At 51.2% G+C, this 11,506-nt stretch overlaps 5 protein-coding genes across 5 annotated transcripts; 4 read left to right on the top strand and 1 right to left on the bottom strand.

Annotated features, from left to right (window-relative positions):
• Positions 1 to 849: 849 nt before the first annotated feature.
• Positions 850 to 4,034, top strand: CDV56_104878 (putative polarized growth protein (Boi2); the record flags this gene model as incomplete). The annotated part of the gene is made up of 3 exons (XM_026758497.1): positions 850 to 907; positions 1,025 to 1,168; positions 1,243 to 4,034. The coding sequence occupies 3 exons, from the start codon at positions 850 to 852 to the stop codon at positions 4,032 to 4,034; spliced, it is 2,994 nt and encodes a 997-aa protein (XP_026614342.1).
• A 945-nt stretch (positions 4,035 to 4,979) lies between these two features.
• On the top strand, positions 4,980 to 6,833 carry CDV56_104637 (MDR family MFS transporter; the record flags this gene model as incomplete). The annotated part of the gene is made up of 4 exons (XM_026758256.1): positions 4,980 to 5,174; positions 5,232 to 6,126; positions 6,201 to 6,658; positions 6,717 to 6,833. The coding sequence occupies 4 exons, from the start codon at positions 4,980 to 4,982 to the stop codon at positions 6,831 to 6,833; spliced, it is 1,665 nt and encodes a 554-aa protein (XP_026614341.1).
• A 179-nt stretch (positions 6,834 to 7,012) lies between these two features.
• Positions 7,013 to 7,961, bottom strand: CDV56_104537 (class I SAM-dependent methyltransferase; the record flags this gene model as incomplete). The annotated part of the gene is made up of 2 exons (XM_026758156.1): positions 7,013 to 7,462; positions 7,533 to 7,961. The coding sequence occupies 2 exons, from the start codon at positions 7,959 to 7,961 to the stop codon at positions 7,013 to 7,015; spliced, it is 879 nt and encodes a 292-aa protein (XP_026614340.1).
• Positions 7,962 to 9,152: 1,191 nt separating this feature from the next.
• CDV56_104297 (Zn(II)2Cys6 transcription factor domain-containing protein) lies at positions 9,153 to 10,399 on the top strand (the record flags this gene model as incomplete). The annotated part of the gene is made up of 2 exons (XM_026757916.1): positions 9,153 to 9,543; positions 9,606 to 10,399. 2 exons carry the CDS (start codon positions 9,153 to 9,155, stop codon positions 10,397 to 10,399), a joined length of 1,185 nt encoding a protein of 394 aa, XP_026614339.1.
• A 377-nt stretch (positions 10,400 to 10,776) lies between these two features.
• CDV56_104208 (putative oxidoreductase) lies at positions 10,777 to 11,451 on the top strand (the record flags this gene model as incomplete). The annotated part of the gene is made up of 1 exon (XM_026757827.1): positions 10,777 to 11,451. The coding sequence occupies one exon, from the start codon at positions 10,777 to 10,779 to the stop codon at positions 11,449 to 11,451; it is 675 nt and encodes a 224-aa protein (XP_026614338.1).
• Between the last annotated feature and the right edge of the window lie 55 nt (positions 11,452 to 11,506).

Genomic DNA, 11,506 nt, shown 5'->3' with positions numbered 1-11,506 from the left:
ATACTACCTACCCAGGAAAGTTGGAAATTTGGAAAACCCGACACTCGTGCAGCCGCCCATTTGGCGCCCGTTTCCACTCCTTAGCGTTCTGGCCATAGTGAGTCCATACGTGCCCCTGGGATCGTCACTGGCTTGCTTATCCGCCTGGTGAAGCTCCAGACAGAGCAAACTGGAGCTTAATTTGTTCTTTGTATGTTCTTTGTGTTCTGTTCTATTTTCGTTTGATCAAGTGAATCGAGAGAGATATAGAACGACGGATTGTCCCCCCTCACTTTTCTCCAAACCTATTTTGATGTATCTACTAGTACTTGAAAACTAACTAACTACTACAGACCGAGAGTGTCAAACTCGTCTCTAGTGCAGTGTTTGGCCAATCTCGATCCTCGCTCCAATTTGATCCCGCTTCTCGGCCCCGCCGTTTTCCTGTCCCTGTCTTGGATCTTCCCTAAGTTCCATTCTTCTCCTCTTCGTTTTACCTAAATTCCAGACGGCCTGGCCTTACCTGATTCAAGGCGGTGGTGCCTTCGCGTGGCTGTCGCATTCCTGAACGCAAGCGCATCATCATCTGCCATTCCGTTCGCAAGCCCCCTCCCTGACTTCAAGACGCTCGAGAACGCCCCGCCACCACCCCTTCGCCAAACAAAATAATAAGAGAAGCGAAAAGGGAAAGAAGCGCAATTCATCTCTCACCCTGGCCTCAGGGACTTAAATTTCCACTTTACCCGGGAGGGCTGCTTGGCCCCATGTCCTGCGCAATCTTCCGCTACAACTCCTGTTGCCGCTCCTGCTCTGACAACGGACAACCCCACCTTGCTCCTTTAAATTGTTGATCTGTTGAGGGTTCTTTCGATGGCTCTCTCAACACCGCCCCGCGGCGTTCGCCCCGGTGATTTTTTGCTCGTTGTCCGTAAGTAGATAATTTCCCTTGCCTCGGTCACACGGGTTGCCGCGATTTACCCCCGCTCGCTTGTCGATCAGGGTCTCCAAAACTCATCATGATAACTGACCCGTCGCCGGTCTTTAGATGACTTCGACGCGCGTGGAACGGATGAGCTTACTTTGCGACGAGGGGAGAAGATTGAATTAATAGAACTTGACGAAGGCTTTGGTGATGGTTGGTACTTGGGAAAAGATGTGAAGACAGGGACAACAGGTCTTTTCCCTGGCGGTATGCTCTCTTACAAACGAGCTGTTCGATGGCGTGTCGTGATCATAACTAATCAAAGTCTTTTCTTGATTTAGTTTACACAACTGCCGCCCCGAAGATCCCTATCCGACCGCCGAGAGAGGACTTGATTGATTTGGACGACCCCAGACCGGCAGCGGAGGACCAGATCTCGTCTGAATTGGTTGCCTCGCCCAAGAGCGGAGAATCTACGCCTCAGGCGTCTCGACATGCCAGCATATCGGAGATACAACCGCCAGAAGTAGCCAAGGACCTATCATCCATGAGGTCTTCCCCCAAGCAGCAGCAGCAACAGCACCGGTCAAGCTCATCTCCTTTGCCCACCTCGAGACTCGCCGTCGATATTCAGCAGTCGATCAGGCAAACCCTAGACTGTCAATTGAAAGGCCAGGACAGCCCGGTTATGAGTGAGACCTTGAGTGTCATCGATGAGCATATCACCGACCTGAGCACCCCGCGTCATAGTGTTGCCACTCACGAAAACAGAGCAAATAATGATTCCTCGAGCGAATATAGCAGCCATCTTGACCATCGGGTCTCCTACATCAGGGGTCATGAAACAGACGAAGAAGAGGAGAATCAGCCGACCGAGGAGCAAGTGCGGAGCTGGGACGCGGCCGAGACAGCGAGCCATCTGCGTGAACTGGGAGTCGAGGCGAAACACTGCGATATATTCAAGGAGCAAGAGATAACCGGTGACGTGCTACTGGACATGGATCAGGATTTTCTTTTTATGAAGGAGTTTGATTTTGGCGTTATGGGTCGTCGATTGAAGACGTGGCACAAAGTCAAGGCTTTCCAAGAGGAGGTCAAGGGTCTCAAACAGCAGCAGCAGCAACGGGGCTCTGCCTCCAGCTATCCTGCGCCGTCGGAAGAGAGGTCTCTCAGCCGTGCCAGCCATACCGGCCCTTTTCTTCCACGCATTCCTCATCTTACAAGAGGCTCGGCTGGCTCCATGCAGCACCCACGACTTGTCAGTAGCGGGATACCGAGTAACACAAGTTCTCCTATGACTCCGCAGACCCCCAACTTCATGGATCATCAGAGAAGACCTTCAGCAGCGTCCATCCGGGAGATCAATCACCACCGTCGTCATTCTTCCATAGACACAGGTCACCGTGTGGATACGTCGCCTCACACTGGTCATTCCAAGCAACCCTCATTTGATAGATCTTGGACTATGGCCAGCGGATCGCAACGGGTGCCCTCTCGCTCAGGCACTTACCCCACTTACCATGAAGGAGTGCTTCCCCAACGGCGCCCGGATACCAACGAGTCTGATTCTGCGGTGTCTGTGACCGATCGGTATGATGAGTTAGAACGGGGATACTTCTCTGGTCCCGAGGGGGATAACACGAAGAACAGGAGATTGTTGCAGAAACGAACATCCGTAACTGGAAGTGCTACCCATTCTCGACAACCCAGCTACGCCGACGGTCAATTGAAGGTCAACAAGCGACATTCCCGCATCGCCAGCGTTGACTCAATCCGAGACACGGCCAAGGAAGCTCCTCCTGTTCCTGTGGAGGACGTTCAGACGACTGCACCGCTGAAAGGCCGATTTAGGAGCCTAAGCACTCGTGTGATCGACAGACGCGGTCAGACTTCGCAATCCTCCAACACCACAACGTCCACAGACAAGCCTGGCTCTAGCTCTGGCTTCTTTGCATCGTTTGCACCACTTGCCCCCTTTGTGGGAAAGTCGGATCCTGAAGGGCCAGGACGTGCATCTGCCTTATCCTTCTCGCAGAGCAAGAGTGGTGGGTCTAAAATACGGCGCACCGCTGGGCTCCGTGTCATATCCGATGTTGTCGGGAAGGGCATCGACACCTCTGTCGCACCAGCCTCGCCCGTTAGAGATACCGATCCAACTTCGGCCAGAACCGGTTCTACTACACCGTCGACGTCGAAGAGTTCTGAGAGGCATAGCACTGAAAGTTCAATCAAGAACGCAGAGGGAGGAATATCCTTCCCACGTTCAAGGGCATCCGTCAAGGCGGGCCCAAAATCCAAGAAAGACACCAGCGCCTACATGCGAGGCCTGGAGAAGAAGACGCCGCAAGACCAAATGGAGGGTTGTGATTACTCCGGATGGATGAAGAAGAGATCATCGAATCTCATGACTACGTGGAAGCCTCGCCTATTTGTCCTACGTGGCCGCCGTCTGTCGTACTACTACTCCGAGAACGACACCGAGGAAAGAGGCCTCATCGACATCACCGCTCATCGTGTATTACGAGCAGATAATGATCCGATTGTCGCCCTGCATGCAACAATCACCGGCGCCACAGCATCGCCAACATCACCTTCTCATTCCAACGGTGCTGACATTTCGTCGGCGGACAAGTCGTCCACTTCAGATTCCTCTCGTAATGCCAAGCTTGACCCAGAGGGACCGTTCTTCTTCAAGCTTGTACCTCCCAAGACATCCCGTACCGTTCAATTCACCAAACCCGCAGTACATTACTTCCAAGTGGACAGTGTCAGGGAAGGTCGACTATGGATGGCTGCGCTGATGAAAGCGACGATTGAGCGTGATATGAGCCTGCCGGTCGAGTCAACGAATAAGCAGAAGACAATCAGTCTGAAGCAGGCCCGGATGATGAACCAACGACCCCCTGCACTGATGACCGAGTCAGAACTACAAGAAGGCAAGGAAGAACTGAGGAGCAATCGAACGTCGACCGAACCGGAGGAACGCAATGGCCTGCGAATTCAAGGCCTAAATCTCGACAAAGCGCCCGCAAGCGGTGAAAATAAGGAGGACAGTGCTTCCCCGAACTCTCTTGGTGGTCTCGATACAGGGCCATCATCTCTGCTACCAGAGACTCTTTTAAAATCCGATTAATGAGGCAAGATTGCCGACTTGTTGTCCTGCTGCAAGACTATTCACCCCGTTTGGCGTTTATGTGATATACCCCCTTGCTGATATGATTTCTTGTTCTCTTTTCCAAATCCCTAAGAGGTACCTCCTTCGAGTATGAGATTATGCCACTTTTGTTTTGCTCTTTCAGCTGGGTGTTCTGAAGGCATAAGAAGATGCGGATATACCATGATGATGCTGGCTAGGATATGATGAAAACCAGGAATGACATCTTTCCATTTATTTTCTATTTGTATACCTTTGATGAAAAACATTAGTGTTCTTTTTAATCAAACCAATCTTCTTCTCTTGATGGCATAGTGCGGCGCGTATATAGACCTTGGAATGATTTGTTGTTTGTATGTCTCAGATGATACACAGTGGGACGCAGAGAACAAATATCTTGGGACGACAATCCATGCTATACATAACAATCGATCTACAGCTTCCGACAGAGGCTTTTATCCATTTTCAGTCGCGCCGCAAGGACGAAGACAGTTGACACCGTTCCAGCAGCATAAAATATTGCTGGTGTTGGGCCCTGGCGACGAGTATTATCTTTGTCAGATATCAACCTAATTCCCCACCCAACCAAGCCGGAATCTTAACCTGCAATCATATGTTCTTAAATTAGGAACAGTTGTCATCTATGCTTATGCCAGTAGTTTGGTTCACTAATGCAGGGTGCTGTGCCGCAAAAACCCAGCAAACCTATGGAGGAGGATACTGGATAGAACCAAGTGGATGAACTCTACTATGTTAATTATTACTCGCCCTTCCCTGCTGCCACTATGTACATTTTAAACCGGCGACTTTCAAGTCACGAATGTCGCCGGTCCAACACACTTGCAGTCATGGATTTGATCATTTGCCTATTACCAGATGCATTCTGCCACTCCCGTTTCATGGCCCAACAGCTAGATCTCGAATATGGCTGTGTCTTCTCCAGATGAGGCCAGGAGAGCTACCAAGTCAGAAGAAGATGCTGACAGTCCTGCCCAAGCCCAGCATGCGACCAGTACTGAGGAACCGAACGCGATGCACGGTTTCAAGCTCTTTGCCATTTTCGTAGGCATATGCTTCGGCGCGTTCCTGATGTCCTTGGATATTTTCGTCATCGCAACTGTACTACTACCACCCTTGCTATTCGAAAAATTTAAATGACCTGACCCCCACAGCTAGGCCATCCCATCCATCACGTCCGACTTCAAGGATACGTCGCAATTGGCCTGGTATCCGGCTGCCTACTCACTCACAACATGCGCATTGACTCCGCTAGCAGGAAAGCTAAGCTCAACGTTTCCGCTCCGTTGGATCTACATCTCATTCTTCTCCATATTCCTAGTCGGCAGCCTCGTCTGCGGCTTTGCGCCAAATAGCAACACCTTCATCGCGGGTCGCGCAATCGCAGGTATCGGGGCATCCGGTGTCGCAAGTGGCGGCTTCGTGATCGTTCTCACCGTTTCTCCCGAGAAATCGAAACCACTGCTGCTAGGCATATGCAGCAGCTGCTTCGCTATGGGTCTAATCCTAGCACCCGTCATCGGCGGCGCGTTCACGGAGAAGGCTACCTGGCGGTGGTGTTTCTGGGTTAATCTTCCCCCCGGTGCTCTGACGTTGCTCTCTATGCTGTGCTTCTTCAAACCCCCGTCCATACAGCGCGATCGGACCGTTGTCCAGCGAATCATGGACCTGGATCTCATCGGGTGTGCGATTTTCATTCCGGCTATCTTCATGCTGCTTCTTGCTATGATGTGGGGTGGTACGGAGAAGGATTGGGACTCAGCGACAATCATCGGGCTGTTTGTGGGCTCCGGTGTGATGCTTATCCTATTTGTTTGCTGGGAAGGCTATAAAGGCGAGGGCGCGATGATACCGGCGAATGTCATCGTCAGACGGACAGTCACGTTCAGTGTCTTGTTTTCTTTCTGCCACTTCGGCTCTCTCGGTATCTTGAACTACTATCTCCCTGAATGGTTCCAGGCCGTGCAAGGCGCGAGTCCGTTGCAAAGTGGTACGCGGGTTTTGGCTGCGGTGCTTTCTCAAATAGTCGGAACCCTGTCTGCTGGTATTCTCGGTACGCTTTAACACACACTCTCACATCTTACGTGTTAATGTATCAAGTTTAAGTAGAGGCTGACACGAACACAGCACGAAGAATCCACTACTACAACCCGTGGCTCTACGTGGGCCCCCTCTTCATGTGCACCGCCGCAGCCCTATACACGCAATTCTCAACATTCAACACCCCATCCAGCCACTGGATCGGGTTCCAAGTCATCCAGGGTCTCGGCGTCGGCATAGCGCAGCAAATGCCATCGCTCATAGTCCAGCAAGCCGTGCGCGACAAGCCAGAGCTCATGCCCGTCGCGGTATCTCTGAATCTCTTCCAGTACCTCGGCGCCACAGTCACGCAGGTCCTTGGCGGTATTGTGTTTCGTTCGATTCTGGCTCCTGAATTGGCAAACCATGCTGGTTTGAATGCCCAGCAGATTGCGCTGCTGTCTGCTGCTGGGACGGCGAATGTGCGTGGTACTGCGGAGCAGAGGTTTCCGGATTTGTTGAACTTGGTTTTGGAGGCGTATAATACGGCTATTACTTCGACTTTTGTAAGCGCCCTTCCCCTACGGCTGTGTAGCGGAATTGAAACTAACCATTGCATGATAGTTTGTTGCTGTTGCTACGACAACTGCAGCATTCTTCCTGGCTTTCGGAGTTAAGTGGGAGAGAATTACCGACAAAAAGACGACTGACCCGGAGGAGGCTGAGGCTGAACAGCAGTAGAGCTGTCAATTCTGTTCTTGGTCTTTATGGGTTTATGGAATGGAGGGACGGAGAAGCGATCGATGTTGAGATGGATGAGAAACATTCAAAAGTGCAGGCGTTTTGTAAATCATAGACATAGTATTGTACTGGATTGAACAAGACGTAGTAAATATATACTTGTCATGATAAGTAGTCAACTATTTCACCCCAACAGCAACCAACGAAACGGCCTTGAGAACCCCAGGCTCAGTCGGACATAAGCCCCTCATCTCCTCCATCATCAACCCCCTCAACAAAGTCTTCTGCCTCTCATCCAAATCCTGACTCGCCGTCATCATCTGCGTAACCCTCGTCATCATCACATCCACAAACGACGCATACGAGCGGAACGGTATATCAACAGGGACCTCCTGAACCTCGACGTCGCGGTACCCCGCAATCTCTAGCTGCGCTGCCAAATTACCTGCTTTCGCCCAGTCCTCGGGGATGGAGGGCGGGCTGCGCGCCGGGTCGATCTTCGTGATTGTCCACAGGATCTTGAGCCAGTCGGTTTCGGCCCAGGAGGAGGCTACTAACACGCCGTCTGGCTGGAGGACGCGTAGGGATTCGGAGAGCGCTTTTTGGGGGGTGCTGGCGTTGAAGAAGGACTGCCACACAAATTAGCATCCAAACGAACACATAGAAGTATAAAAAAAAAAAAAAAAAAAAGATACATACCCAACCAGCCGCAACATGACTCATCTCTCCATCCCCAACAGTAGCCAAATCCATACAATCCAGGACCTCGGTCCTAACACGACCCCAAACCGACCCCGGCTCCTCAGCGACAAAGCGCCTCTTCGCCTCCTGAACCTGGTCGACCATCGCCGGTGCGAAATCCGAGCAGGTCAGGGTACACTCGGCCGGAAGATGTTTCCCAAACTCATCGATAATCCGCGTCATGATGGGCCCGGGCCCGCACCCGTCGTCTAGGATTCCGGTTGCGGATGCGAGTGGGAAGCGCGAGTTCAGGCACTCCAGCATCACGGTTATGGGTTTCACGTTGAGCCCGCCGGTCATGGATTTGTAGCTTGATGCCTTCTTTTCCCAGTCGTCGGGGGTTGCTGTGGGGGGAAGTAATGTATGTGTTAGTGGGTTTGTTTGCATGGTGATGAGATAGATGGATGGATGATAAACGAACTTGTGACTGTCATTTTGGGTGATGGTGATGGTGATGGTGATGTTAACAGGATTGTTCTGTATGAGTCTTCTGAATGTGATTGCTTATTTACTGTTGGGAAGGCCTGGGAGGGGCATTTTGATAGTTTCAGCGCCCACTCCAGGATTCACTAATTACTTCTTTTAATGCATATCCTGTAAACTATATCACCGTCCAACCCATCCAGTAATTTTTACACTTCCAGCAGTGGTAGGCATGCAGAAAGTCTCCGTGTGGCGGCTGCATTTAAGGACAGGGCATGGAGCTACAGATACTGATGCAAAGTAAGCCTAGTTAGAGAGCCTTAGACAAGCTCATTTGTTTCTGATTATTTAGGGGCCATGCGCAAGCTGCGGCAATAGAATAAATAAGATAAGGCTGGTCTGGATGATCAACTATTTACCTTGCCATCAATGACTTTCTTACTAAAGTTCTTTAGAATAAGCTCATCACATAGACTATATCTTCTAGATTTATAGTTGCCTGTTGCCCATATTGCGTACATATATTAACTTTAAACATAGGTATATATTTTAACTATAAACTAGTATTACTACATTAGTTACTACATTAACTTAGAGGCTCTGCTTGAGGTTATCACCATCATGGGCTGAAGGAACAACCAATCATTGTTAAAGAGTTACCAAGAAATCCAAGCAATGCTTAGCCATTAGCAACCAACGATCTGCTAGCGGGCAAATTGCACGATGACGCAGGATCTGAAGCAGCTACTACATCTTGTAACGCGAGTTGAAGCCTCCCCTCTTGCTCTATACGCGCTTTTGGTGACATGGTGGGTGTGGAGGGGCGATGGGTCGATCGATCGCAGCCAACCTTTCTGTCAGATTGAACTAGTCTACTAGTCTCTATATGTAGGGTTTCATATCCATAATCATACTCTGTACAAGTATAATATTCCAACAGGACTGCAGCCTGAACCAAGATTCTCACTGGTCGATCAGCCGGACTGTTGGGGGGCTGAGTTATTAGTACTATGATTAAGACAGGGAGTACTCTTAATCAACTAAAATTGAAAAGCAAAAGGGAGGAACGGGCAACGGCCCGGGCCTTTGCGCCATTCTTTATAAGACGATTTCCCAGACGCTTAATTCATTCGATGTTTTATTGCAGTTAAGAAGATGATGAACGGCGAACGAAAGCTCCGCGCGGCATGCGACCGCTGCCACGAACTCAAGAACCGATGCACTCGCACCGGTGGGCCTGAGAGTCGGTGCGACCGGTGTGAGAGACTCGATATAGACTGTGTGTATAACACCAGTGCGCGCATGGGCCGTCCGCGAGTGTCGCGGCCGGTGTCTGAGAACCAGAAAGGAGCTCATAGTCATGCGAGACACTCTAAACGACAGGCTGGGAACCGTGCTACTGCAGTGCCGCTTCCTGTTGATCATGTTGATCTAGCATCTGCACACGATAGATCTGGCGGTGCCGGTCCTAGTGGTTTTGGTCCTGGTAGTCCCGGCAATCTCGAACCAGTGTTAGGGCTTCTAGATCCTGTTCTCCTCCCCGCAGGTAAGGTATATACACCCACAGACCCTGCATGCAGGAACCGAAAAGCTAAATAGTGTGACCAGTGATACCCGGCGACAATGTGAACTGGGACCTAGGGCTGTATTCCCCGGACTTTGCGCACCCGGCTCACGACGATCCAACGGGCGGACACGGACACGGACATGGACATCGATACAAGGGGGTTTCCGATTTCTCTGATTCCGACCTGGGGACGTCAGAAAAGGGGACGGTCCCTATTGCTAAGGAGCTCCTACGGCTGCAGTTCCACCTGAGCAATCTGTTAACAGGCGCGAGCGAATCGCCGCACCAGCCGGCCCTTGACGAAGTCATGATGGTCTGCAAAGAGCTGCTAGAGCTGCTCCCCGTCCCAGCCCGTTCAGACTACAGTACTGCAAGTAATAGTGGGACTGGGACCGGACCACCACCATTCACCCCAGCCAGCGTTAATGCTGGACATCCTGATCCCATTGGCGAGCCAACTCAAAGAGGAGGAGGACCGAGGATAAACTACATCACCGTATTACAAGTCGCGACATCGTACGCATACGCCCTGCAGCTGCTGGACCTTGCTGTGGATAATCTCAAGACCCGTGCTGGGAATCTGGCGCTCGTTAGCCTGGGTACCTTCAATCTTGCATCCCAGCCGGCCATGAGTACCTCTGTGGGTGCTTATATGATTTCTAGCATGGTTCATCAGCTGCGTGATGCTATTAGTCTCTTGACGCCTCAGGGGCCACCACCACCGCATGTATCATCTGCGGCTGCGAACAATTCGATACAGGCTGCGGTGGATATGGTTTCTGAGAAGGAGACGTCTTTACTGGAGAAATTGGCGCAGGTTATGATTAATTCATAGTTACGATTTCTCCCAATACCTAGAATCATTAGACAGGCTTCAACCCGTGTGATTAGGTACCATGAACAAGACTCTTATCACCCTGTACGACATTGTTACTGATGACTTGTTTCTGACCTGTCGAAGCACTATATCTTTGGTATCAGTAATCTCCCAGCCTTCAACAGTAGAAGTCGCCGGTCCGGTAAATGCCCTGAAGTCCAGAGGTTAAGTAATACAGCACACACAGCGTCTTATTAAAGACAAGACACGCTTCTTGAAAATGAAAAGACCATCCAACAGACCGGCTAGGCTAAGCCCAATCCATTCACACCACCACCACCACCAGCAACAACCCAACCCAACACAGGCCAGCCACAATCCAGAGTCCAGCACAAATGAACCCAGAAACGAAACCCGCTATAATCCGCCTCCACGGCCACGGCAGCAGCGGGGAGATCTTCCAAACCCAGGCCCAAAGGCTCACCCAAGTCCTATCCCCCCACTTCCGCTTCCTCTTCCTCAACTCGCCCATCACAACGCCCCAAGCCGGCGTCGGCGTGCAGCCCTACTACGCACACATCAAGCCGTACAGACGGTGGCATCAAGACGGAAACACAATCGGGCTATTCGACGTCACGGCGGAAGATGTCGAGCGGGAACGCCGGGTTGTACGGGATTCTTTGAAGGATGTTATTGAGCGCGAGCGCCGAAATAATGGACCGGGGGCCGGGGTTGTCGGCGTGATGGGGTTTAGTCAGGGGACGAGGGTTGCGACGGCGGTTTGTCTTGACCCTGAGCTGGGGAGGGACATCAAGTTTGCGATTCTGATTTGTGGGATTTGTCCTTCGTTGCCGTTGAGTGCTGCTGAGACGACGCAGGTATCGCGGCCGCTAGATATTGTGTCTGTCCATGTGCAGGGGAGTGGTGATCCGTGGTCGGCGAAGGGGACGAGGTTGTCGAAGCAGTATTTTAATCAGAGGCTTGCGACGGTGGTCAGGTTTAAGGGGGGGCATGAGATTCCGGTGAAGACGGGTGATGTGCAGAGTATTGCTGAGGTTATGGGAGTATGATTCTGTCTAGAGAGATTGGTTTATAAATGTATATCTCTCTGCAGCAATTGCTTCT

The sequence above is a fragment of the Aspergillus thermomutatus genome, assembly GCF_002237265.1.
Source record: "Aspergillus thermomutatus strain HMR AF 39 chromosome Unknown NODE_97, whole genome shotgun sequence".
Lineage (NCBI taxonomy): Eukaryota > Fungi > Ascomycota > Eurotiomycetes > Eurotiales > Aspergillaceae > Aspergillus > Aspergillus thermomutatus.
This window is presented reverse-complemented; position numbering and strand designations above follow the sequence as displayed.